The 27568-nt window shown below is 34.3% G+C and overlaps 4 protein-coding genes across 5 annotated transcripts; all 4 read left to right on the top strand.

Annotated features, from left to right (window-relative positions):
• The first annotated feature begins 3684 nt into the window (after nucleotides 1–3684).
• LOC115986397 (protein LNK3) lies at nucleotides 3685–8259 on the top strand. Its single transcript, XM_031109380.1, has 6 exons — nucleotides 3685–3904; nucleotides 4733–5071; nucleotides 5497–5758; nucleotides 6580–6696; nucleotides 6792–6937; nucleotides 7402–8259. Exons 2-6 carry the CDS (start codon nucleotides 4743–4745, stop codon nucleotides 7808–7810), a joined length of 1263 nt encoding a protein of 420 aa, XP_030965240.1. The 5' UTR covers nucleotides 3685–3904; nucleotides 4733–4742; the 3' UTR covers nucleotides 7811–8259.
• A 2756-nt stretch (nucleotides 8260–11015) lies between these two features.
• On the top strand, nucleotides 11016–11776 carry LOC115984833 (protein MIZU-KUSSEI 1). The gene has a single exon (XM_031107831.1). The coding sequence runs from the start codon at nucleotides 11016–11018 to the stop codon at nucleotides 11772–11774; it is 759 nt and encodes a 252-aa protein (XP_030963691.1). The 3' UTR covers nucleotides 11775–11776.
• Nucleotides 11777–15836: 4060 nt separating this feature from the next.
• On the top strand, nucleotides 15837–21956 carry LOC115987457 (pentatricopeptide repeat-containing protein At1g80270, mitochondrial-like). Of its 2 annotated transcripts, XM_031110999.1 has the most exons (4): nucleotides 15837–16109; nucleotides 16660–17221; nucleotides 19878–21114; nucleotides 21232–21956. In XM_031110999.1, exons 1-3 carry the CDS (start codon nucleotides 16075–16077, stop codon nucleotides 21102–21104), a joined length of 1824 nt encoding a protein of 607 aa, XP_030966859.1. In that variant the 5' UTR covers nucleotides 15837–16074; the 3' UTR covers nucleotides 21105–21114; nucleotides 21232–21956. The 2 variants fall into 2 exon arrangements, with proteins under 2 accessions (XP_030966859.1, XP_030966858.1); XM_031110998.1 differs by having other exon boundaries at nucleotides 19878–21313.
• Nucleotides 21957–22500: 544 nt separating this feature from the next.
• On the top strand, nucleotides 22501–27522 carry LOC115987214 (pentatricopeptide repeat-containing protein At1g80270, mitochondrial-like). The gene is made up of 3 exons (XM_031110719.1): nucleotides 22501–22788; nucleotides 23533–24094; nucleotides 26100–27522. The coding sequence occupies exons 1-3, from the start codon at nucleotides 22754–22756 to the stop codon at nucleotides 27324–27326; spliced, it is 1824 nt and encodes a 607-aa protein (XP_030966579.1). The 5' UTR covers nucleotides 22501–22753; the 3' UTR covers nucleotides 27327–27522.
• Nucleotides 27523–27568: the final 46 nt, after the last annotated feature.

Consider the following 27568-nt stretch of genomic DNA (forward strand, 5'->3'; position numbering starts at 1 on the left):
AAATGCTCTGTGGGAAACTGGGAATTGGTAGAGTCCAGAAGGGATTTGAAAGACTCTAGAAGGCCCGTGTGGGAGGGTGTATTTTCTGGGTCATCATGAGTTTGGGCTTCCAAGATTTTTGGGCCTTGTAAAGGAATGGGTGGTCATAACTCATAATCATAAACCGTGTTGTGCTATTTTATTTTTTTGCTAATTTATTTAGAAGTTGAAGTTTGTTTTTAGCAATGAGAAGTTGTGAGAACTGAGAAGTTCCCTTTTATAAATAATTCTATCAATATAATTTTTTTTACTATTGTTGAGTTGGTAATTTGTGATTAATATTGATAAAATTGATGTTAATGATGAGTTCATAATTCATATAAGGTGATTTTACTTCAATTATAATTTATTACATTAATGGAGTAGCTGGAAAAAAAAATGTGAAAGTTATTGTGTGCTGTAAGTAGTAATGGATTTGAAGCTTTTGGCATCCCTAGCTTATTGGGTTAAAGTCATTATTCTATCACCTTTTAGCCAAAAGAGGGTAAATAAATTAGCTTTAAAAAAAACTAAGTTATTCAGTTAAAATTACTTTTTATCTCACATTTTAGACGATATATATATATATATATATGGATGCTAAATGCATTAGCAAATTAAGGTGGTTCACCGATTACTGAAAAGAAAAAATAAAATAAAAGGAAAGCAAAATAGTATTGATTTTCTCTCTCTATCTTAGTAGTTCACTAAAATGTTAAGGTGATGTTTCCAATTTTTATTAGAATTTCGCTTGGGTTCAATACTTTAAAACACTAGTATTACTATTTTTGTGTGTGTTCTAATAAGTATTACTGTTTATTCAAAAAAAAAATGGAGATGTTCATCCCACATTAGTTATGTGTGTCTAGTGTCTGTTGTTTATAATATTAGTCTACAACTATAAAGGTTATGCCATTTTGTAGTTGTACTCTGATTATGTAATGTATTATAAACCTGGTTTAAAACATTGGTATTATTATTTTCGTGTGTATTCTAATAAGTATTACTGTTTACTAAAAAAAATGATTTAGTACACTAAATCTATTGAGATAGTGGCACGTGTTTACTTTTAGCCACATGTCACCATTATGATGGGTCTAATGCACTGCACTCAAGTTTTGATCTTTTCATTAACATATGGCATATTTCTTATTGAGGAAAATTCTTAATTATCTCACTAGTCAATATTGGAAGATATGACACATTGTTGAATATTAGACTAAAGGGAAGAACATACAATCCAGTTAATAAGTTTAAAAACACAAAAAAATTTACAATTATTGAGAAGATAAATTATTATTGGTAGATAAAAAAAACTATGTTAATAGTGAGTCTATATGAGAATCAGTAAAAACTTGTCAACTTAACTGTTATTTAGCTTTAAATTGATTTATATTCCCAATTAGACAAAACTTAGGTACAACTAAGATGTTATTCCTTAAGTTTCTCTCTTAAAATTTAGTCATGTGATGATTTAATTAAAAAATACACTTTTATCTCATAAAAAAAATTCACATAACAGAATTTTAAAAAAAAAATCTAAATATTGTATTAAAGTCTTTTTCTTCTAGATTTATATAATCCAGATGAGAATTAGTAAAAACTTACCGACACGACGTTTCTATCACGTAAGTGACAAACCCTGGTAAGGAAAAGACTGAATGAGAAGGGTCTGAGTGAAAAAGTTTGCCGACTGTAATATAATCAACATCACGCCCAAGAAAAACCCAAACGGGCCAGCCCAACGTAGACTGTTTGTCAATTTTAAGCAAGACTCTCTGACTTTGGGTCCCATTCTCCCTTGGACTACTCAAAACATAATCAGTGAAAATAAGTCATATGAAATTAAGGAAAAAAAAGAAGAAAAAAGTGACAGTTTAATGATTTATTCCATGTCCCTTCAATTGTTCTTATCTTATTAAAAAATTATTGCAATGCCAGGCCTCATCTATCTATATATTTGTATAAATTACCATATGAAAAATATATGATCGTTACCTTACATATGTAATTATGTATATTACATTTTTCACATTAGTTGTGTCATTTCCCACAAATCCTCACTGTTTTGAACAAAGTTTTAAGATCGTGGGCATAACTAAAGGAGATAAAATAACACTATTCTCTGACAGCTTTGTAACTTAGTGTCATTATTTATTATCCTTCATGAGGCGGACAATTATGGTTAAAATCTTATTTTTCTATGGGTATGAGTATCTAATTATTAAAAAAAAAAAAAACTAATCAAATAAAAAATTCAATTATAATTTACTTTCATCTACTTAGACCTAGTTATATTTCACATTCAGAGTATCTTAATGATACAAGTTAAGGTAAATTTAATATTTTATTAAGTAATTTTTAATACACTTTTTTTAAGTAAAGTCAAATTGTGTACATATTACAAGAAAAACATAAACAACCACAATGAATTTGTACATGTAAACTAATAAAAAGTGTATTTCTTATTTATTTTTTCCAAAATTCTTTTAGCTAACATTTAAAAAAAAAAAATTTCAACATATGACGTCCACTTTTGATGATAATTTTTTATCATTAGACTAAGATACCAATTGGTTTTTTAGTGTAGACGGGAATTGAACCTTCATTCTTATTTGATGACAAGAAGCTTTATCAATTGAGCTAACTGTTTGGTACCTCTTGATTTTTTCAAGACATCCATAGTTCAAAACTCCCTCTCCATTGTAACGGTAACTCATAATGGCTATTTCACTTCATACTTGTGATACACCCCGACAACCTCGTAGGTCGATAGTGTAATAAATTGAAACCATCACACACACCTGACCAATGGACCCACCACCCTAATACTCTATTAGGGGTGTATTATATTATGATAATCTAATATAGTTATCATTAAATACTTGCCAATTAGTGATAATCTAATACTATTAATTAGGGGGTGATACTTATCAAAACACATGTAGTTGTTGTTTGGATAAGAATAAAATTCCCACATAGCATTTGATGCTCTGTGGGTGTGGGTGCTATTGTATCATAAATCTTGTGGCTCTCCTCTTCTCATAACCTTTGTCTATGACAGCCTCACAGCTGACAGGTCAAGGCCCTCCTCTCTCTTAACTCATACTCCTATCCTATGTATAAAGTTATATAATAAAAGCCTTTTAACTCTTTTTTTTTTTTGAAAAAGATAAAATCTTAAACATAAAGCAACACCTTTTCATTTTTCCAATTATGCCCTTCACATGTGCCTAACTACCTCACTGTCTTCCATTCCTTCACTTCACGCCACGTGTCCTACACTCTCACCTAATTATGCCACGTATCAACAATATCAAATCATGCGCTGAGAATATGCCACGTGTACCCATCTCCACCACAACGTGTCACATCAAGGGAAAATGACCAAAACAGACACATGACTTTGGGGGCAACTAGGGGTCCAATAGAATACAAAGCAAAGGGTATTTTAGGGCAATCCGAGTCATTTTTATTGCAACTCACTTTGTCACAGGCTCACAGCACCACATGACCGAATCAAAATCTGTGCAGTGGGACCAGATGTTGCCACGTGGACCACTGGGGTTGCAGTTTTAGATGGAGATCTCTCAGCCACTAATTCTCAGCCTCACTTATCAGCCACAAACCACTTTCTTTGACCCTATTAGAACAATAAAATAACACTTGTTTGTCCACCCAAAACCACAAAGCCGCCACCTCTGTGTGTTTTTTTGTTTGCTCTGCTTTCTTAGCTGACACTGTGTTAAGCTCTCAACCCCAAGAAAAAAAAAAAAAAACCTATCTAAGTTTTCACTCACTTCCATAAGGTTTTCTTCATCTGGATCTATTTCTTTAGCTGAATCAAGAACTGGGTCTTCCTTGTTTTCTCAACTAACCTCACAAGGTGTGTGCTTTTCTTCAACTCTTATTTTTTTGTGTGGTTTAATGTGGTTTTGTGAGTCTTGTACCATGATATTATTGCTTTTTTTAGCAGAGTTTTGGGTCCTTTTGAGGAGCTGTGGTTTTTTTATGGCTGTGGATTTTTTGTAAAAAATTTCTGCTGCTTAAAGTGCTTTTTGTGATATGATTTTCCTTTTTATTTGGTTGGTGAGAAAAGGTAGGGAAAGAAAAAAAAATTAAGCTTCCAAATTTAGATTTAGGCTTATCATCTGGTAATGGATTATTTTTTAAACTTTACTCAGCTGAGTCACTTGAAAATAAACAAACTGAAAGCATAAATTAAAATCTAGTATTTTTTCTTCTTGTTTTGCTGAAGATCTAGGAAATCAGAGGGAGAAATATGATTTCTTGCTGATATATAGTTCATATATCTGTTCATGTTCTATCTAAATCTGGAAATTGGTTTAAACTTTGTAAATTTAGACTCATTTTCTAGATTTTTCCCTGCTAGTAGTTGAACTAAGTCTTAGTTGATTTTACGTAGTTTACTAATTGACAAAAAAGAGAGAAAAAGAAAGAAAAAGATGAGAGTTTCTGATAAAAATTATCTGTTATGGATCTGTTTGATGGCCACTAAACTAAGGACTTGTAATTGTTATGAGGTATTAAATCTTGTATATTCTGTTTCTTACTTCAGGAAAAGAAAAAGGTCATTCTTTTCTGTAATGATAATTTCATCTGTTATTGATTGAGAATATGATAACATTGGTGATTGCTTTGTCTATTTAATCTTATGCTTCTTTTTCCAATTTTCTATTCCTTTTAATTTCAGATCATATCTCATGGAGTGGTATCTTGGGAGTGGATTTGATGATCTTGTTGTTCCCAAAGATCAAGAATTACCGGATAGGCTTCCATCACCAGACAGCTGGTCAAAATGGGGGATAAGTGCATCTGAAAGTTTCAGGTCACCTTACAAATGCTTTGACATGGATGAAAATTCTACCCAACAAGAACTTAACTTCAATGGTGAAAAAGATCAGTCCTGTGGTTCAAGCATGTGTGAAGGATTGTCAGAGGAGTGTTTTAATTGGAGAACACATTCGCGTGACCAGCCCGACTGCCAGCTCAATGACTTAGCGGGATTCGAACAGATGAATGACATTTTCTTGTACAAGCGTAACCTCTGGGATTAAGATACTTGAATTACTGCATGTAGGAAGTGATTAAGCTTCTCAACAACTTTAACTTGACATAATAATCACTGGCATTTGAATCGCTCCATTGTGCTTTATTTTGTGTACTTCATAGACATCCTCACGATTGGGGCCATTTCAAACCATTACACCATCAAAATATGACTTTAAATTTGAAAAACATTAGCTTCTTTACTGATTTAGCATCAGTTGTGGCGAGGCATCACATACTCTTTGATGGTTCTATTTTAATAGATATATTTATATACTATGTGCCATTTGAAATGCAATAGAGCCATTCAATATCCATGGGATGTCCAAAGCCCTGCATGTTTGTTGTATTTAGATGATGTTCTCTTTGTTTTTAGACATCACATTCTTTGGTTTTCCCTTAATGCAGGAGTTCCTTACTTGAAGATCTGCCAGAGACAGAAAATCTAGATGAATCATTTTACTTTTCTCCTGAATCTGAATATGGCATGATGGCCATTGACAATCTAGATTCACAAAGTATCTCAAGTGATGTAGAAAATACCATAGGAAGCTCAAAGTATCTCAAAAGACATGCCTTTTCTCCACCAATGGGGTGGGATAATGGAGATTTTACCGATGTGCAGTTTATTCCGTGCAACACAGAACAACTAGATTGCCCAAGAGTAAAGGTTAGATTGTTCTATATGCTTTTTACTTGTGAAGTGCTAAGTTTCTAGTTATCATTAGTGTTACAAAATCTGGACCGGCCTGATTAATATAGAATGTATTTTTTGAATGGTTGGTACTATCAAGTGGTCTGGTTCTTGGCATGGACTGCTGGTATTTCTGAGGTATGCTGATGTTTGGATAGATGAAAGTTCACTTTTTTACCCATTAACTGGAAAATTTTTATTTTCAAGATTGCATTGGTTTCAACCCTTTTATTATATGAACTCTCTTGTGCTTCCAACATCAACGACCCTAAATTTTTATGGTTAAAACAGTCTTGCTATTACTTGGTTCATGGTTGAATTGAGGGCTTATTCTTATTTCTTATGATTTTTTTTTTTGTCTATAAATTTTTATTAGTGCCTACTTTCAAGATCTTGATTTTCAGGGTGTTGGTTGAGTGAAAATGAACATATACATTCAAACATGTCTTGATTTTGTTATATCATATACTGGTTTTAGGACTCATGTAGCCACAAATGTTAAAATCGTTGCTGGGCATTATGTTACAGTGTTCCCATTATTTTAGTGGAAAATATTTGACAAAAATTTGAGTACTTCTGCTGGGTTTCATGTAAGCAGGTTGATGTATTAGGTTTCTTTTATAGAGTGCATGGCATTATAGAACTGCAGAAAGAGAGTGTGCACGCGCACGTGTATGAGAGAGAGAAAATTTGTTCTATCCACCATTATCTCTTCTAGTTTTACTGCAATGTTTTTTTTTTTAGTACTTGTTTTTAGACACACAAGATTAGCTAATCAAGTTAATTTTCTTTCTAAGGAATCGTATGGAAAGGACATGGTCTCTTCTGAGCAAAATGAAATGGATGGGACTTTGGGTCAGGATACATCACTTGAAGAATCTGTATTGCATGAGCTTGAACTGGTTATGGAACAGGTGAAGTAACTAAGAGCTCATAAGCTTTTTAACTGCATCACTTTGGGAAAATGTTTATTTTCTTATCAGAATTTCTCTCTTTCAATGTTATTTAGTTGCCAGAGAAGACCCGGATTTGCTTTCGGGATGCCTTGTACCGCCTTGCAAAGAACTCAAAACACCACATGGAAACACTTAGTGACGATGGATACCTTGTGATGGAAAATTCCCCTCCATTGACAACTCAAGATGTAACAATGAGGTGCGCAATAATTTCTCTGTATTTTTGGTGTATTTCTCTATCATTATGTTGAAGTTGTTTTAGGATTTCCATTTAAGCTACTTGGTGCTGTTGATGTTCCAACAGTCAAATTGCAAGCCACAGGCATTGATAGTGTCAGTAGGACTAATCTCATTTCATGATTTTCCTTTGATTTCTGAACAATTGAAAGAATCCAATCCTACCAATACAAGTAACAATTGAAAGAATCCAACTCTCATTTAGGTTTAAATTTCTGAGTGGCATTTACAATCAACCTTGTTATTAGGAATCTTCTGTTAGTGTATCTATGCAATATTGCAGATATATCAGCATGTGTGGTTGTTAGGTCCCGTTTTGGGTAATGAGTGTTCTTCATCCAATTATATGATTTTTTTTTTATGTGTCTTTCTCTTGGATGCATTTGCAGTAGCTCTCTTGATAAAAAACATCTCTTTCATATTCAGGTCTGAAAGTAAGAAAGCAGCGGAGTTAGAGACCAATACCATTGATCGAGCCATTGCAAATCTCATGTTCAATAAAACAGACACTAGTGCAGGAGAAGTAAGAGAATTTTCCAGCGCAGCATCAGTTAGCTCGAACGAAGGAGTATCTGGAGACACCCAACCACCAGTAAACTCCAAGCAAGAAGTCATGAGAGCAACTGGGCCACAAAACTACAACTCAAATCAATCCAATATCCATCATTTTCCAGACCAACAAATTTTAGCAGGTGATGCAGAAGTCCCGACCCTTTTTCAAATAGATCCACGGGAAACAAATCATAAAAAGAGTGCGGAAAAAATAAATGAGAACTACAGAAATCCTGCAGAGAAGAGGAAGTCTTTTGTATTGGACTTTGGTTCTGTGATATGATGGATGATAGGCCATCTGAAGATTGTCATGAAGGGAGGATCCATGAAAGCTTTATCTTTCAAGAGACCATGAAACAATCGTCTGAGTTGAGCGTTAATATGCATGTATATATACCCCGTTTAGTTATTATATATGCTGGTAGTTAGCATGCAGGATAGCCCTCTTCTGACCTTTTCCAAATTTACGTATAAAATAGAAAGTAGTAGTCAAATCAGTTCAGTTTTGATAAGAGTTCAAATGAATAGTAATTTGAATAACTCGGACAAACGATTATTTGCTTCTGCTTTCTTTTTCTTCTTTTTTGGATCGAGGGTAAGCATTAGTATGTGTGGTATGTGTATGATAAGTTGATAATATTTGGTATGTGTATATGATGAGTTATTAATATTCTTGTTTGTGCCATATTGGACGAATTATCCAAAAAATTTCTGGAAAGAAAGTAACAGCTAGTTAAAACTTGGTTTTGAATAGCTATAAAATTGACCTGTGATTGTCGCTGGCACATTGTTGAAGTGTTTCCCATAACTTTGTGTGTGGAGGATGAAGATTGATTATCCTGATATTGTTTTAATGATCTCTATTTTAACACCTATAACTGCAAAGTTTATCAATAATAGCAATTATAGCATTAGTAAGTTCTGCTTGTGAAGAGTCATCAGTAGGCTCAGAAGGGAATGAAATCCCACTTTTTAATGTGACGTCTATTCTGACTATGCACTGTTGCAATGATTCAATTATAAATTTGGAATGAATATAATGCAAACGAGTAATTATTATGTAACACAACATAGACCATATATTAAGATAGATATCAACCGTCATAAGTCACACCTATATATGTTATCTCTAGCTGCATTAAGAGGTAACTAAAATTTTTATTACTAATGTTAGAACTGTGGATATTTATGGTGCTACTAAGTGTAACATGTGTATTCACTTGTTTAATCAAAAACAAGAAATTTGTGATTGAACACACCCAACACAAAAAAGAGGCCAAAATTGGAAATTGAGCCCATTTTTCAAACAATATAATTAATAGGCACGGTTTCAAAACTGTATTTTTTACTAACATCTCGAGTATAAGAGACTCGATTTTGGGCCATAAATCGAGTCTTTGAGGATCGGTTTTCATGTTCTGATTAGGTCTAAGATGGCATTTTGTCCACCTGGAAATCGAGTCTTAGAAACTCGATTGATATATCAACGCTCAAAGACTCAATTTGTTCTTTAAATCATTCAGACTGAAAAGATGAAATTTCAGCAAGTGTTGGAGTACAGAACACAAACACAGATCAGTCAGTACAAAACATCCAACCAAATCCACCTCCAACAACCACCTAAAATCCAGATTTAAAAAAAAAAAAAAAAAAAAAAACCCATCAGCTTAGAGAGAGAAAGAACCCATAAGATCAGAGAGAAAGACCCAGATCACGCAGCCTGGGTCTTGCTCTGCCTGGCTGGATCGGGTTTCGGGTCGCTCGATGCGGAGTGGACCTACGAGTGCCGATGATCTTCATCTTTGAAAGCTAGATTTGCCAATTGAGAGAGAGAGAGAGAGAGAGAAGGTGTTTGAGTTTGTGTGTGTGACAGTGAAACTGTGTGTGGGTGTGAAAGTGAACTGAATATGCAAGGTTAGCTTATAAATCAAATCTTAGAGACTCGATTTCCAGGTGGTCGTCACGTGGAAAAAATGCTACATCAGACGTGATCAGACCATGGAAATCGAGTTCCAAAGACTCGATTTATAGGCCCAAAATCGACTCTTTTAAACTCGAGATGTTAGTAAAAAATATAGTTTGAAAACAGTACCTACTAATTATATTGTTTGAAAATTAGGGTTAAATTCTAATTTTGGCCCAAAAAAGAAATTAATTAATGTTTTGGTTTGAACAGAATCTTTTATTAGCTTTTTATTTTTATTTTTTATAAACTACTCAAGAATCTATTCTAGTGCCTTTTATCTGCTTGTAACTCGAACTAATATCTATGAGAATATCCCATCCCATGGGCCATGGATTTTATTCTATCTTAGATAAATATAAATAAAAAAATAATAATTGGAAATGAAAAATCCACCCCACTGTGAGTTTCTTCTATGCTATTGCTAGGAGCTTAGGACCATGAGACCCCCCCCCTGTAGGTGAAGCTTGACTTTTGCTTGGGGACAGGTTGTAGTGCCTCTCCACAAACAAAACCCTCTGCCGGCGGCACAAAGGCAGACATGGCTCACAACATGCACAATGTTTCAGCCTACTTAATTTGATAACATTGACCTAATTAGCTATAAAAAAAATTAGATTCTTCTCAAGTATCAGACTCAAAAATGTCAACTCAAGGGCGGCTAGAATCATTCAAATCAACCTAAATTGTCAAGTCCATAATTAATATTGCAAATTAAGTACGTTTACTACCCTGAAAAAATTAAAAGAGTCTTATAACTTAACTCATGACAATTAAATGAAGACGTGGTCCAAATCCTTCGGTTCTATTATAACTATAAATTATTTTTAAAACAAAAATACTAAAAAAATAAAAAGTAAAAAAAGCAGGACAATATATTTCAACTTTTGCTTTTTAAGCATCCAGAATTTTGGGTAACAACTCAATTATGAGATGCAACTGTGTTTCTCAAGCTGTACATATTAAAATGGACCTCTGTATGAACAAGGCTATAAGAAAAGCCTCTCAAGTAGCTAAAAAAAACTACAAAAATCTATAAGAAAAGCAAAAGCAGGACAGTTTATTTGAACTTGCTTTTAAAGCATTTAAAATTTTGGGTAACAACTCAACCATGAGAAGCAACAGAATTCTCAAGCTGTACATATTAAAATGGCTTTCTATATATATACAAGACTATACTCTCAAAGTAGCTAAAAAAAACATTGAAAATTTAGAAGATAAACTAATTTGCAACCACATCTTTTTTACTTACCTATCTTTAGCTAACTATAGCTAGAGTATAGCCTAACCATCAGACATTACTAAACCAAAAATTTATATGTTTAGTCACAAAAATTTCCCACTTTAATAAACATAAAAACCACCATGACTATAACCAACGTGCATACCACAACTACTTCCTCTTCATATACACCATATCCCTACAACTACACCAACAACAAACACCTCTCATTTTAGACCATTTATCCATCCTTTTGCTACAATCACCAAAGCTCTAGCAATTAATCAAACACATTAGGCATATATGGCGGTGTCAAAGCCTCAACCGCCGTCACTACCACCACCACCGCCGCCACCAGCAGCCGTGGAGGGTAAGCCCCACCCTACGAATACCCGGCCACCTATCTCCCTCCAACCATCACATAATAAAAAGAACCACCCTTCAAAATCTAATCGGCTTTTCAGGCGCTTTCGAACAGTTTTCCGGTCATTTCCAATAATAAACATCCCGTCGTGCAAAATGCCCGTCTCCCTACACGGTGGCCGGTCCAATGACGGGCACATTCATGGAGGGACACGCATGACAGGGACCCTTTTCGGGTTTCGTAAAGCTAGGGTGAACCTTGCCATCCAAGAAAACTCTAGGTGTTTGCCTGTTCTTCTTCTTGAGCTTGCAATTCCCACAGGGAAGCTTTTACAGGACATGGGGATGGGGCTTGTAAGGGTTGCACTTGAATGTGAGAAGCACCCGAATGAGAAGACCAAGATTATCGATGAGCCCATATGGAGCTTGTATTGCAATGGGAGAAAATCAGGGTATGCTGTGAAGAGAGAGGCAACGGATGATGATTTGAATGTGATGCAAATGCTGCATGCAGTGTCAATGGGAGCTGGGGTTCTTCCAAGTGAAGTAACATCGGATCAACAAGAGAGTGGTGATTTGATGTACATGAGAACGCATTTTGAACGAGTTGTTGGATCGAAAGACTCTGAGACATACTATATGCTGAATCCTGATGGCAACAATGGCCCTGAATTGAGTATCTTTTTTGTTAGAATATAATATGACGCCTCTGACTAATTTGTTGATAATCCATAATCAACTCAAAAACTTTTGAGACTAAGGCGTAGTCGTTGTTATTATTATATGATATGAAGTTGGTAGGTGCATGGTTGAGGTGAATGTGTTTAGCATGGAAAAGGTGACTTTTTCTCATGCAAATGCAAATGGGTTTGGGAGATCTATGACCATGTGACCATGGATATGCATGCAAGAAGATGTTGTTGATGAGAGCATTGGAGCCAAGAAGATGTTGTTGCCTCTCTAATTGGAAGAAAGGAAAAAGGGTTAAGGGAACTTTTGGTGACTATGCATTAATGGTTTGAAATTGGCATGAAGGGATTGAAATGTTGTCTCTTTGGAATTCTGGATATGAACAAGAACAAGTTTGTGCATGTAATCTATATTGTCTATATTAGGTTTATTTCCATTTGTATTTCTTGATAAGAGACAAGCAATTTCACAGTGAAGATTAACTTTTTAACAAATCTAAAGGTGTAAATAATGTTCTGCTATTTAAAATAAGTTATTGTTCTTTATTTGGTGCTATGGAATCTTAAGTACTATGGCATTATATATACTGTTATATTCATGAAAAAAAATCTGTACCATAAAATAGATGTTCTTTCATTTCAAAGTAAATGGAATTGATCAAAATCTGTTTTCTCCAACTATTATAACGAATGTAAAGAAAAAAATGTAGAGTATATAATAATTGCAATTGTTTGTTTTTCTAGTGATATTTGCCTTCTAGTTCTTGCTCCAAAATACGGTTGTATGCATCATCTATTGCTGATAACCATATAACAGTTTTACTTATTCTACGACTAGCTAGGAGGATGAACAATGGGATGATAGGGGATTAATTTTGGGGTAAGAAAATGTGCGCTCTTAATCATTCTTTTTAACCAAAATTAAATCTTTTTTATTTTATTTTTTATAGATAATTTGATAGTTGTAGTTGAGAAATTTCGGCCATAAATATCTCTGTTGGAAATACTAAAAAGTATCAATTAGTTGAGCTACAATACTTTTAGCAAAAATTCTAAAAATGTTAGTTACAATTTTTTTCATAATTTGTTACTTAAGAAATTACAGCTGATTCAACATTCCTTTCACATTAGCTTGTTATTAACAGTTTAACATCATTTATATTATATATTAGTTATGACATGTCACCTTAGCTATTTTGGAAAAAAAAAAAAGGTGCAATTTTTTTGTTGATGATTCAAAATTAATATTGTATATTTGTATAGCTAACACTATGAATTCAAAATATAACTAAGAGCATTCTCATCCGTTAAACTAAAACGTACAACATTTAGTTGAAAAAAAAAAAAAAAAAACTAAACTCACCCAAAACTTCCACGCATCAACCTCATCATTTTGTCCCCCAAAACATAACAACAAATAGGGACCTCAATACATCTATGGAGCACTGTTCACTCAATACGCCAAATAAAAATATATAATTGAGGAGAAAGGAAATAATATTAAAATAGAATAGTAATAAAGCACTGATGCTAATGTAATTGTCTGTTTAGCTAAACTAACCCAAAAAAAAAAAAAAAGTGAGTTTTTAAAAACTAAATTGGTCTAATCCCTGAGGCTGATATGAATCTGTTTTTGCCAACTGGTAATTAAATAACCAAAAATGAGCAGAAATTAATGTAGATGATTTGACTTCAAATCTAACTTTATGAGAAACTAACTTATAAAATTATACCACACGTACAGTCTCTGTTATAAGAAATTGATTAGAAAAAGATAGAGACGAACGTGTATACAAGCACGAATAGTATATAAAACAATGTCAAAACTTTGAATCCCTGAAAATTGAACTTAATTATTTGCGATAATTACGAAGTAACGCACAAAGTTGGCCTTGCTTTAATTAGAAGTATACCACTTTAATTAGGCAAAAAGTAGTGATAAACGATAATATCTAGTACCGATATAGGATTTAACAATTAATTTTTTTTTACATAATTAGATAGATGGAGACTAGATTTGGATATTTCATTTGAAGATTTTAAGAAGTGCTAATTGAGATATAAGGTTTTCGGCAACTTGAATATTTTTTTGGCATCACTAACTTGAATATATTAGAAAACTAAAGGTATATCAAGTGTCATATCATTTAAAAATCTAAATGATACAAAATTATATACACGGTCAAATCTAACAAATAATTTTAACCTTGAAATAGAGTCTCAAAACTATTATTAAGACTTTTGATACCAAATTAGTAATTGCACGCAAAATATATATCAAAATATTACAGCTGCAAGAGAATTTCCTGCTCTTAATTTTTTTTGGTTGAAACATTGATGATTAAGTATTAGAAATATGTAGTTAAATGATTAAATTTACTATCTCATAATAGTTTAAACTTTTGAGAGAATCAATAATTTAATAGGATATTAGAGTATGAGATTCTGAGTTCAATCATTGTCTCTTTTACTTTATCTCTCATTTAAATTTTCATAACTATCCACAGGTGAAAGGAAGTATTAGAAGTATATGGTTAAATAATTAAATTTTTAAAAGTATGTGGTTTTTTTTTTTTTTTTTGAGAGGAAAATGAAAGTATGTGGTTAAATGATTAAATTTATCATATTTCAATAGTTTAAACTTTTAAGAAAATCAATAATTTAGCACTAAAATTAACACTAAGCATAGGTCACTTGCAACTTAGGTGAGTGCGGAGAATATCAATCTCAAGTTTCCTATATAACAATGATTAGAGCATCAACAGTGGGCTCCTCAAATGCCAAATTGTAAAAATATTTGGCATTTGGGCCCAAATTATTCCAGCAATGGGAGAGCTATATCTGAGACCGGCCAAATTATTTTGGCATAATGCTACAGTGCGATCTCATATGTGAGATCGCACTGTAGCGCTATGCCATCCAAAAATAATTTATTTTAATAGTGCACAGTCGTGGCAGGATGACCGTTGAATTGAAATTGAAAAGAAATGCAAGCAGTTGGAAAAGGGAATAGTTGATTTTGAAAACAAAAAAGGTGATGGTTGGAAAAGTAATAATAAAAAAAGATTAAAAAAATAATATTTTAATAAGATGTTAAAATAATAGAATTTTGGGATGGTGGGTGTATTGTAAAATGGTATGGTATAATTGATAAAGTAACTTTTTGGGATGGTAAAATAAGATGAGATTTAAGATCCGGATGCGGATGCTCTAAGTGGTGATGTTGGAAATCTTTAGTAAGCCACTTGTCCAAACAAAGAGCTTTGAAAGACTCGCAAGATGTAAACACTCTGTCAGAAGCACCAGTATAGTCTTTGTCTAATCTCCCCCAATACTCAAGTCAAAACTTACAGAAGAAAATAGAAAATTGTAAGTGTATTCTCTATTCTTGGAGAGTGTAAGACTTGAGATTTATAGCTCCTATTATCCTTGACCATGGTGCTATGGGAGCTATGGCATTTATGGGGGTCACAAATCTAAGGATTGGAGCCCTGATTGCAAATTGTGAGATGTTGGGTGTCAATTTCAAGCCAAAATTCATGTATCTTACCTACCATATTGAGGTTAAGCCTAGAAGAGCTATTTCCATCAATAAGCTTTATCAAATGAAGCTCATCTAATTCAAAAAGCATTTTAATCTAATTAGACAATCAACTAAAAACTTGATTGTAAATAAATATCCCCAACTTTTTAAAACCATCCAATGCATATAAAAATTGTATAAGTGATAGATTCATATAAAACAAATATTACTTCAATTACAACTTATCATATTATTATGTTGTAAAAAAAATTATAAAAATAGTTTTGTACCTAACATTTGGTCGATATATATAAAAGAAAAAAAAATGTAATTAATATAGTTCTACATGCATGATCAATAAAATAATAAGAAAAATTAATAACAACTTGTCAATTAGGATGTGAACGTACGATAACTAATCAAGAAAAACGGAGGCCTTTACTTGTAAAGCCCAATATTTCATCAAGCTAACCAAATCCAGCCCAGCTTTGTCTTAAATTGAGCCTTAATAAACCTCTTATGCCAAACCGCACAATACCTTTTCTCATAGCTGAACAAACTGGATGGGCCATGTCCAACACTTTCTGGCTCCAAGTTGTCAATCACATTCTCATGAATCAAGCTTGACCCAGGTGATATTTGGTCCCAATCAACACAATTCTCAGCTTTTCATCCTGTCTGCAGAGAAAATTAAAGTACAGGGTTTTAAGCTCATTCAGTTACCAGTAACTAGTGGGTGTGTCCTGTCTGTGTCTAGGATTGCCAGGGTATATCTCCCACCCTGGTCATGTGTCCACTCCGCAGAGCCTTTCACTCTCTCAAGTAACACTCTTTCTCTCTCAGTCTGGTATATAAACAAATGGGTTTGCCTGCAAGTTGAATATTTCCTCTTCTTTACTTGGTTTTTTATATTTTATATGTCAGTGAGTTCAAGCTGTTTCTTTTAATATATGTCTAAAATGTGATTTCACTGCCCAATACATGTATCTTTTGACCAACTATTAGAAAAGTTTATAAATTTTCTCATTTTGTTGCAGTTGTTATCCTTTTTTATCTTATTCTTAGTCTTTGGTTATTTATTAATGTTGGTTTTGGGTTAAGTAAGAGTGTAAGATAAGCACATTATAGCATCATGTTTTAACAGAATTGGATGGAAGGCGTGAATTGAATAAATTTGAAAATTAGAGAACTCAATTGAATGAAAGTAAAGTTAGAGGCTTGAAATAAATTCCAACCAATCTTAAAGGGTGCAATTTGCATTTTAGCCTTGAATTTATATAGCAATGACCTGTTATGCTCTTCGTGATAGCTTTATAATAACTTCACTTCTTTAGCAGTCTAAATTATTTGAATTTATTTCTTTTATTATTAGGAAGCAACGGTATTGCCTCGAGGCTTCAAGGGCTTTTTGTGCTAAACTGGAAACATCAAGTAATGTAAGAGGAGACAGAGCTAGCATATGCTACCCTGCTCACTTATTATTGACTAGATTCCTTTCGGTGAAGTTGTTTCATGACACACCTATTCTTGAAGGAATCTTTGTGGGTAGCCATAGTCTTTATTCAGAGGCAGATGCAAGAAGTAGTGGTGATAACCTTGATGTGGAAGGTGGGGTTTTAGAAGCTGAAACACATGCTGCAGTTGATGTAATTGAGGATAGTAATGCGGATGAAGAATATGGGGAAAAATTAGCTTCAGAACCAGGGTTTTTGCATGATGATTTGTCTGATGCTGAGAAAGGTGTGGTTGGTGAGGACTCACACAAGAAAAAGGCTTCTTTAGAGTTGTGTAAAGCTATAATGGATGCTGCAAGCCACTCTGTTGCTGGTGTTCTTGGTAAGTGGTTTGAGGAAGGGAATGATTTGAACAGACTCAGTACTTCTAGGATCATAGTTATACTTCGGAAGTGTAAGATGTATGGCAAGGCATTGCAGGTGCTCTTTCTTGATATTTCCCTAAATAAAGTTTTTATGTAGTTGTTCATATTCTGTCACATGGTTTTGCTGAAAGTTAGAAACACATATTTTGTCACATGGTTTTGCTGAAAGTTAGAAACACATATTTTGTCACATGGTTTTGCTGAAAGCTCTTGTCTCATGGTTTTGCTGAAAGTTAGAAATGCATATGTTTGCCTGTACTTTGCCTGTTACATTTTTGTACCTTTAAAGGTAAAATGACGACATATTTTTCATGTTTGTCGTTGTTTATCCAGAGGTTATCCAGCGTCAACTTGGTAGGTACTAGCTTCAAATTAGATATATTGCAATACTAATAATATTATTGATTGATGCCTCAGGTAAGGAATATGTCTTCCTTAGACAATAGGAGTTTTATTAATCAATGCCAATGAGTTGTAGCTCAAAGTGCATTTTCTTCTCTAAAAGAACTAAGTGAAACTAGAGGTTATGGATTCAAATCTACTGAGTTTATGTGTAAACCTACCATATTTTATATAAATTATATATACTTATAAACAAAATTTAAAAATATAAGTAAGAAATGACATTAAAAAACTAAAAATGAGAAGTTATATTTTACCTATATTAATTTATTATTCTATAATATTAATTACTATCAGATATCATATTATATCTTATATTTATTTATAAATGTATTGTATATGTAAATGTACCTAGTAAAATAATTTAGTTGAATGTATAATTGTATATATTATTTAATATTTCATAATAATTGATGATAGTCATTGATAATAAATAATCTAATTTATATACTCAAACCATGTTTATGCATCAGTGTGATATACTTTGTTTGCAACCGGACCTAAGTCCGGAAAAAGGAGGGTCGTGGTAGGTTTATGGCCATCATAAAAATTAGTCACTTTTTTATGAATGGATTCACTGTAGATACATGTTGGGGCATCTCCTAAGAATGCATGTGATTGACTCTGATTAGTCTATTGAAGATCCATAGGCAACTCCAAAATTTTCGAACTAAGGCTTGTTGTTGTCATTGTATGTAGTCAAACTATATATGATAAGATAACATTTACTAGTTCTAAAGTTCTCTTCCAGGGTTCCAGTACTGCAATATAAAATAGAATAAAATAAATGAATAGGAATATCAGTTTTATCCCAAATAATACTGATTCATGGTCAATTTCTACTCTTGCTGTATATCATCTCAACATACTAAGCAATGCCAACCTTCATTGGCCAAGAGCTTTGTAGCTCAGTGGCATTGCCTAGTCTTCTTTATTAGGAGAACCAGGGTTCAAATCTCCCCACCCCTATATCAAAAATAAAAAGGTAGAGCATTATTGGCTTATTTAAGGGCTAATAGATTGGGAGAACTTAGGCTTATGGGTTTTGAAGTATATAAGAGAAGGGTTATAGTTTGAATGTAAAGAAAGAAGGAGAGAAGTCCAAGGGGCTTTCTTTGGCTATGAAGAGTAACAGTGCACAGAGGAGGAGGAAAAGAAGAAGAAAGGAGAGAGAAAACACACTAGGGGATCTTGCCTCAACATTAAACATTTAGCATTTAGCATAAAACCCCTTTTTCCCATAATCCCTAGCCTTAAACCACAAATTTCCCCAACTCTCAACCACCATAAAACCATCCATGGGCAGGTTTCCTAATCTGTTCTATGTCAATAGCTTGTTCTTTTTCTCTCAACACCCCCCCCCCCCCCCTCCTCTTTTGATATAGGTAAGTTTTGGATGCAAGGGGAGATTTAAACTAGTGACCTTCACTCCATAAGGCATAGTTGCAGCTGATTGTGTGCCCTGTTGAGGTCACATGTCAATAACTGGTTCTTGATGTTATGCAATGTAAGTGGGCCTGTTTGGGTGAAACATATATTGAGATTAATTGATTGGCTGTTTCCCTATATTAAGATCATATGATCTGTGGTGGTTGTGCACTTGTGATTTATTATACTTTGTCATGATATGATGTCAAAATGCTTCAAAACAGTGGTGGTAGGAGATAAACGCAGGTTTTGTCATGTGTTTGCAAAATTAGGTTGATCCAAATCTTTGCAAGATTATGTTATTAGCCTATGTTTTTGATAATGTAAAGTTCAGTTGGGTTGTGTCCAAGGGGTTTTCCACCGGAGTTAGTTCATGCCCTTCTGCTTGATTGTTGGTAGTTTTCCTTTTTGCTGTTCCCTGTTTATATTTATCTAAGCCAAAAAATAAAAATAAAAATAAAGGATTATCCAAGCCATCTGGTCATTGATAATCCCAAGGTTAAATATGATGAAATATTTCAAGACAGGTGGAAATGTCGGCTTATGGATGAACTATTCTCTCATATAATATTGATAGTGTCCTTGGTTCACATATGCTTAGCCAAAAGGGGGACACAAGAAAACATAATATGCTTAGTTCTATCACAGAAGTGGTTAAACAGTTGATGGAAAAATATGTTTCCCTTGATTCTCAAGCCTTGATAAATAAAATTTTGGTTAATTTTAGCTGCTGCAATCATGATATTATCTTATTGATTGTAAGAATACGATGAAAGTAAAGCAGGATATGTGGAAAAACATTCATGTAGCTGACCTATGTAGTCAGGATTAATGCTAGATTGCATCTCAAACTTTTTATCAAAATCTATTTTATTTTGCAGTTCTCAGAGTGGTTGGAGACTAATAAACAACCTGACCTTTACGAACAAGATTATGCTTTTCGCCTTGATTTGATTGCTAAAGTACATGGTATCGAAAATGCGGAGAAGTACATTGAGAAAATTCCCAACCACTTCAGAGGCGAATTAGTATACCTAGCCCTCCTAACTTGCTGTGTCCTTGTCACTAACATGAGGAAAGCAGAGACAGTGTTCAAGAAAATGAGGGAGCTAGAATTTCCAATCACTGTTGATGCTTGCAATCAAATGATCATCCTCTACAAGAGGCTTGACAAGAGAAGGATAACCGATATCTTGTTGTTAATGGAGGAAGAAAATCTCAAGCCATCTCTCTTTACTTACAGGCTCTTACTAGACGCCAAAGGGGAGTCCCATGACCTTGTAGGGATGGAGCTGTTGTTTGAGAATATGAAGGCTGAAGGAGTGCTACCTGACATATATGTTTTAACTGTCTTGGCTAAACATTATATATCTGGGGGTTTAGAAGATAAAGCTAAGACTGTCTTGAAGGAAATTGAAGAAAGAAAGCTAAAGGAAAGTACTGAGGTGCGCAGAGCATTGCTTCCTCTCTATGCTTCTCTTGGAAACTCCGATGAGGTGGCTAGAATTTGGAAGGAATGTGAATTGGATCTCACGCTGAACGAGAGCATTGCTGCTATAGAAGCATGGGGCAAATTGGGCAAAGTTGAGGAGGCAGAAGCAGTCTTTGAAATGATGCTTCAGAGGTGGAAGAAACTCTCTTCAAGGCCTTACAATGCGCTCTTGAAAGTTTATCTGAACCATAAGCTTTTGACTAAGGGGGAGGAGTTTGTGAAGCGGATGGGAGATAGTGGGTGCTGGATTGGCCCTTTGGCTTGGGATGCACTGGTGAGAATCTATTTGGGAGCTGGGGATGTGGAGAAAGCTGACTCCATTTTGCATAAGGCAGCTCAGCAGCACAGGGTGAGACCACTATTCAACACTTACATGGCTGTCATGGAAGAGTACTCAAATCTGGGTGATATACATAATACTGAGAAACTATTTTATAGAATGAAACACTGTAGACACTCTGGCCAGCTAAAGCCATTTGAGATTCTGATTCGAGCGTATATCAATGCTAAATCTCCTGTTTATGGGTTTCGAGAGAGGATGAAGGCAGAGAACATGTTCCCAAACAAAGCATTTGCACAACTGTTGGCACAAGTTGATGCATTCAGGGAAGGATAAAGCAAAAAAGGTATTAGATTTGCTATATTGATGAAAGGTTGACTTTCCTGAAGTCTGCAATTTTAAAGTCTTTTATTTAAAAAAGTTAACTTTAACAATTTAATGTCTAACTTGTGTAAGTGAGTAGTTTTGTAGGAGGGAAGTACATGGAAATGGCTCAGTTTTTTATTATGGCTGATGTAATTTTTCAAGAAGTGGTTGATAGTTGATACTGGCATCTTTCACTTCTTATTTAATACTCAATTCTCATAATCATCCAAACGAGAAGACAGATTATGGACAAGCTGGCATGAACTTTGTTTTGCAATGGTAGAACTAGAAAATCAGGGTATGCTGTAAAGAGAGAGCAGATGATTTGAATGTGATGCAAGTCAATGGGAGCTGCTGTACTTCCAAGGGAAGTAACATCAGAGCACCATGAGAGTAGTCAATTAATGTACATTAGAGCACATTTTGAAAGAGTAGTTAGATCTGAAGACTTTGAGACACACGACAAAATCAATCCTGATGGCAACATTGGCCCTGAAGTGAGTTTCTTTTTTGTTGGGATATGATATGAAGTCTTGAAACACGTGGCCACCTAACTAGTCTGTTGAGAATCTATATGGCCGATTCCAACAATTTTGGGACTAAGCGCAGTTGTTGTATGACATGAAATCTGTAGGTGCATGATTGAGGTGGTGAATGTGTTTTGCATGCAAATTGTTAAAAAACAATTTGCCAAGAAGGTTTTTGATGAAAGCGTTGGATCCAAGAAGATATTGCTTTTCTAATAGGACATGTTGTCTTTGGGAACTCTGGAAATTAACCAAAAAACAGTTAATTTTTTTTCCTTTGTGAGATTTTAAGTAATGTGTCATTATATTATATAATTTAAAATTTATGAAAAATGGAATCTTAAGACTTTCTCCGATTCAAAGTATGATTTAGATAATTTTAAGGGCATATATGACTTAAGGGCATATATTAGTAAACTATTTTAGATAATTTTTTATGGGAAAATGAAAAAATAACTAACTTTTATGACAAATTTTTCAATTTCACAGCATATATTAACCAGACTCTTCAAAGTAAATGAAAAAATAAGATAAAACACAATTAACACTTCTGAGATTTCGGTTAATGTTAGCCAAATTTAAGACTTTTCAAAACTGATCAATTTGGTCTCTATTCAATTTTGAAAAGTCTTAGACCTGATTGTCATTTGCTCAAACCTTAAGGATGTTAGCTATATTCTACCCAACTCGGCTATATTAACAGGGGTGACCTATATAAGATTTAACAGATAATTCAGAGTACTAAAATATTTGTGGTACCTACCAGCCAAGATCGATAACAACATAATAACCATGCAAATAACCACGATTCTCAAACAAAAAAAAAACAATAATAACCATGCAAATAAACCAGCACACCAGGCCCATAGCCAACACTTTCTGGGTCACTCCCTAACATTCACATATTCATAGGTCAACCCTGAGGTTCTGACCCGAATGATACTTTAGCTCCTCAATCAGCAAAAGGAAAATGAAAAAGAAAAATATGGGTTTCAAAAGAATAGGGTTTTAGACTCAGTGACTAGTAAGTAGCAGGTTTGTCCTGGGATTGCAAGGGTTTATGCTTATCTCCAACATTCATCATCAGTCATCATGTGGCCACTCCGTCGAGCTTTTCACCCTCTCAAGTAACTCTCTCTCTCTCTCTCTCTCTCACTCACACACACACACACACTCTGACATGTTCATACACAAATGGGTTTGTCTGCAAATTGAAATTTTTGTTATTTTTTTCTCTGTTTTCTTATTACTACATAGTCAAAGATGTTTATTTTAATATTTGTCTACATGTGATTTCACTACCCAATACTTGTATCTGCAGTTGGTATCTTTTTTATTATTGTTTAAATTAATGTTGATTTTGGGTTAACTTAGACAAGCACATTGTACCATCATGTTTTTCACTTTATATATAGAGAGCATAGCCATGGTGGTTTTGTGGATAGTGAGATTCTGATGATAAAATTATGGAGAACTGTCATTAATGAAAAGCGTATATGCTATTTTTTTTTTCCCTTTCCCCTTGGCTCAAATTTCATATTTTATGTGTCTTAGGCTCTTAAAAAAAAGTATTTCTTAGTTTATAATTTTATTCACAAAATAAAGCATGACCATTTTGCCTCCTCAGGTCTTGCTTCCAACTTTGTGTATGTGGGTGGGTGAGTCATTTGAGAAAAAGGTTTTTACAATAAATAAACATCTTCTTATGATTTTGAATTTATATAGCAATCACCTGTTATGCTGTTTGTGATAGCTTTCACTAACACCCATGTTATCCCACTAAGTTTTTATACCATTCCACCCTTTGCTTATAATATAACTCCTCTTCTTTGGCTGTCTAAATTATTTGAATCTCTTTCTTTTATTGTTAGGAAACAACAGTATTTCCTTGAAGCTTCAAGGGTTTTTTGTGCTGAACCGGGCACATCAAGTAATGTTAGAGGAGACAGATCTAGTATATGTCACCCTGCTCACTTATTATCGACTAGATTCCATTCGGTTAAGTTGTTTCACCACACACCTATTCTTGAAGGAATCTTTGTGCGTAGCCGTAGTCTTTGTTCAGTGGCAGATGCAGGAAGTAGCAGTGATAGCCTTGATGTGGAAGATGGGATTTTAGAACCTGAAACAACCTCTACAGTTGATGTAATTGAGGATTGTAATGCGGATGAAGAAGTTGGGGAAGAATTAGCTTCAGAACCAGGGATTTTGGATGATGATTTATTTGATACTGAGAAAGGTGTGGTTGGTGAGGAATCTCACAAGAAAAAGGCTTCTTTAGAGTTGTGCAAGGCTATAATGGATGCTCCAAGCCACTCTGTTGCTAGTGTTCTTGATAAGTGGCTTGCGGAAGGGAATGATTTGAACCGACTCAGTATTTCTAAAATCATAGTTAGCCTTCGGAAGCGTAGGATGTATGGCAAGACATTGCAGGTGCTATTTCCTGATATTTCCCTAAATAAATTATTATGTATTTTTTTTTTCATTTTTTGTCACAAATTATGAAATGCATGTCTGATTTTGCTGAAATGCATATGTTTGCTTGCACTTTGCCTGTGACATTTTTGTACCTTTAATGGTAAAATGAAGACATAATTTGCTAGTTTGTCATTGTTTTATCCAGAAGTTATCCAGCATCACCCTGGTATGTGCTAGATTCAAATTAAATATATTCTCCCAAAAAAAAAAAAGTTATTAATTAATGCCTCAAGTAAAGAATACATATTCCTCAGACTAATTGCATCATTAGGAATTTCTATTAATTGATGCCAATTAGTTGTAGCTCAAATGGAAAATATTCTCCATGCGAATGAGGTGAAACTTGAGTTTGTAAATTCAAGAGCTATTGAGTGTATGTGTAACCTACCATATTCGATATAAACTATATATAATATAAACAAAATTGAAAAATATAAATATGAGATGACATTAAATTCCATACATTACTCCGATGTATGGAATTTGGTGTTGGTGTGCTCGATGTGGTTAGTTTGGAAGGAATGGAACAGACACGAGTTTGAGGATATTGCGCGACCTCTTGATCACTTGAATTTCATGTTGATTTGTTCTTTGTTTGAATGGTCTCGGGCAGTGGGCTTTACACATTGTACTTCCATTTTTGAATTCCAACATTTTGTTAGATCTTCTACTTGATTTCCTTGTAATTGTTAATGGTACTTTATGTTCATCATCGTGAACATAGAGTATTTTTTTTCAACTTTAATAAAACTATTATTACTTATAAAAAAATGATAATTAATATTTACATATATTACTTTATTATTCTATGAGAAATGCTATGTCCACAGCACTACTGAACCCTAGTAATGGAAATTTCTACTCTTGCTATTATTGAATTGGCATACTAAACAATGGCTAAATGTTTGTGTTGAAACAATGGCTAAATGTTTGTGTTGAGGCAAGATTGCCTAGCATATTTTCTCCTTTCTTCTTTTTCTTCTCCTTGACATTGGATAAAACCAAAACTTAATGCAACACAAAAATCAAAGAACAGAAAATTTAAGGATAGATAACTGAGGAATCAACATTTTGGCTAGCTTTGAGTCAGCACCAAGTAGAGAACAAACTTCTAGGAGTCAGCACCTAGGGGTAGCTCAAGTCAGCACTAGAACATTAAAAGGAAAATTCCAAGAGAAATTTATTAATCTATCAAACTGTAAACAAAACTGAATCATGGGTTCTTTAAATAGAGTTCCAAACTTATTATCCTTGTAGGGATTGAAAATAACATTACTACTTTAAAAAGAATTTAAACTCCTAAACCAAATACAAAAAGAAAATAACAATTACATAAAAGAAATCCTAATTATTATATGATTGGGCTTAGTAGGCTTCATCCGTAAGGCCACAAGTTAGGTCATCATCTTTTTATGTCTATGCCCCTATGTTTGCATTATTGGAGGCTATATCTTTTGTCCGCACCACTCCACCTCTTCTGTGCACCGTTACTCTTCACATCCAAAGCAAAGCCCCCTAGACCTCTCTCCTTCTTTCTTTAGGTTCTAACCATAACCCTTCTCTTATAGGTGAAAATGTCGGCTTATGGCTGAACTACTTGTATAGTTCTACCAAAAAAAGAATGAAGTCTTATTACTCCTTAGTGCACTTATGACTTAGCCAAAAGGGAGAAAAGAAAGAAGATAATACCCTTAGTTCTATCACAGAATTGGTTAAACAGCTGATGCAATAATATGTTTCCCTGGATTCTCAAGCATTGATAAATTTAAATTTGCTTACTTTTAGCTGCTGCAATCATAATAATAGCTTATTGATTGTAACAATGATCTGCAGCAAAGACAATATCATGAAAAGTAAAGCAGTATATGTGGAAAAAGATTCATATAGCTGACCCTATGTAGTCAGGATTGATGCTTGGTTGCATTTTTAACCTTCTATTAAAATCTAATTTATTTTGCAGTTCTCAGAGTGGTTGGAGACTACTAAGCAACATGACCTTACTGAACAAGATCATGCTGCTCGCCTTGATTTGATTGCTAAAGTACATGGTATCCAGAAGGCAGAGAAGTACATTGAGAACATCCCCAAGAATTTCAAAGGTGAATTAGTATACCGAACCCTCCTAACTTGCTGTGTCCATCTCATTAACATGAAGAAAGCAGAGGCAGTGTTCAAGAAAATCAGGGAGCTTGAGTTTCCAATCACTATTGATGCTTGCAATCAAATGATCATCCTCTACAAGAGACTTGACAAGAGAAGGATAGCCGATATCTTGTTGTTAATGGAGAAAGAAAATCTCAAGCCATCTCTCTTTACTTACAGGCTCTTACTAGACACCAAAGGGGAGTCCAATGACATTGTAGGGATGGAGCAGTTGTTTGAGACTATGAAGGCTGAAGGAGTGCTACCTGACATACATGTTTTAGCTGTCTTGGCTAAGCACTACATATCTGGGGGTTTAGAAGATAAAGCTAAAGCTGTCCTAAAGGAAATTGAAGAAAGAAAGCTGAAGGAAAGTCTTGATGTGCGCAGAGTGGTGCTTCCTCTCTATGCTTCTCTTGGCATTTCTGATGATGTGGATAGAATTTGGAAGGAATGTGAATTGGATCCCACAATGAATGAGTGCATGGCTGCTATAGAAGCGTGGGGCAAGCTGGGTGAGGTGGAGAAGGCAGAAGCAGTCTTTGAAATGATGCTTCAGAAGTGGAAGAAACTCTCTTCAAGGCATTACTCTGCTCTCCTACAAGTTTATGTGAACCATAAGCTTCTGACTAAGGGAAAGGAATTTGTGAAGCAGATGGGAGATATTGGGAGCTGGGTTGGCCCGTTGACTTGGGATGCACTGGTGAGGCTCCATTTGGGAGCTGGGGACGTGGAGAAAGCTGACTCCATTTTGCATAAGGCAGTACAGAAGAATAAGGTGAGACCACTATTCAGCACTTACAAGGTTGTCATGGAAGAATACGCAAAGCAGGGAGATATACATAATACTGAGAAATTATTCCATAGAATGAAGCAGTCTGGGTACAATGGCCGACTCAAGCCACATGAGATTCTGATCCAGGCATATATCAATGCTAAAGCTCCTGTTTATGGGTTTCGAGAGAGGATGAAGGCAGATAACATATTCCCAAACAAAGCATTTGCACAACGGTTGGCACAAGCAGATCCGTTCAGGAAAAGATAAAAGCAAAAAGGTATTAGATTTGCTTGATTGTTGGAGATTGACTTTGCTAGAGTTTGCAATATTAATGTCTAACTCATGTAAGTAATTAGTAGGTTTGTAGGAAGTACATGAAACTGGCTCAGTTTTTTAAACTATTGCCAATGTAATTTTCAAGAAGTGGTAAAAAAAATTTTGTTGAGTCTTATTTGACATTCAATTCTCATAATCATTGTGTTTTTTGTGGATAAATTTACCATGTTTAG

The sequence above is a fragment of the Quercus lobata genome, chromosome 4, assembly GCF_001633185.2.
Source record: "Quercus lobata isolate SW786 chromosome 4, ValleyOak3.0 Primary Assembly, whole genome shotgun sequence".
Taxonomy (NCBI): domain Eukaryota; kingdom Viridiplantae; phylum Streptophyta; class Magnoliopsida; order Fagales; family Fagaceae; genus Quercus; species Quercus lobata.

What these genes read in the sequence shown, in the direction of transcription:
- LOC115987457 (XM_031110999.1), top strand. Translation starts at nt 16,075, where the DNA reads ATGTGTCCACTCCGCAGAGCCTTTCACTCTCTCAA. An exon ending in AGAGCCTTTCACTCTCTCAA is followed by an intron (nt 16,110 to 16,659) that starts GTAACACTCTTT and finishes TTTTATTATTAG; the next exon opens with GAAGCAACGGTATTGCCTCG. An exon ending in TGTATGGCAAGGCATTGCAG is followed by an intron (nt 17,222 to 19,877) that starts GTGCTCTTTCTT and finishes TTTATTTTGCAG; the next exon opens with TTCTCAGAGTGGTTGGAGAC.
- LOC115984833 (XM_031107831.1), top strand. Translation starts at nt 11,016, where the DNA reads ATGGCGGTGTCAAAGCCTCAACCGCCGTCACTACCACCACCACCGCCG.
- LOC115986397 (XM_031109380.1), top strand. Translation starts at nt 4,743, where the DNA reads ATGGAGTGGTATCTTGGGAGTGGATTTGATGATCTTGTTGTTCCCAAA. An exon ending in TAGATTGCCCAAGAGTAAAG is followed by an intron (nt 5,759 to 6,579) that starts GTTAGATTGTTC and finishes TTTCTTTCTAAG; the next exon opens with GAATCGTATGGAAAGGACAT. An exon ending in ACTCAAGATGTAACAATGAG is followed by an intron (nt 6,938 to 7,401) that starts GTGCGCAATAAT and finishes TTTCATATTCAG; the next exon opens with GTCTGAAAGTAAGAAAGCAG.
- LOC115987214 (XM_031110719.1), top strand. Translation starts at nt 22,754, where the DNA reads ATGTGGCCACTCCGTCGAGCTTTTCACCCTCTCAA. An exon ending in CGAGCTTTTCACCCTCTCAA is followed by an intron (nt 22,789 to 23,532) that starts GTAACTCTCTCT and finishes TTTTATTGTTAG; the next exon opens with GAAACAACAGTATTTCCTTG. An exon ending in TGTATGGCAAGACATTGCAG is followed by an intron (nt 24,095 to 26,099) that starts GTGCTATTTCCT and finishes TTTATTTTGCAG; the next exon opens with TTCTCAGAGTGGTTGGAGAC.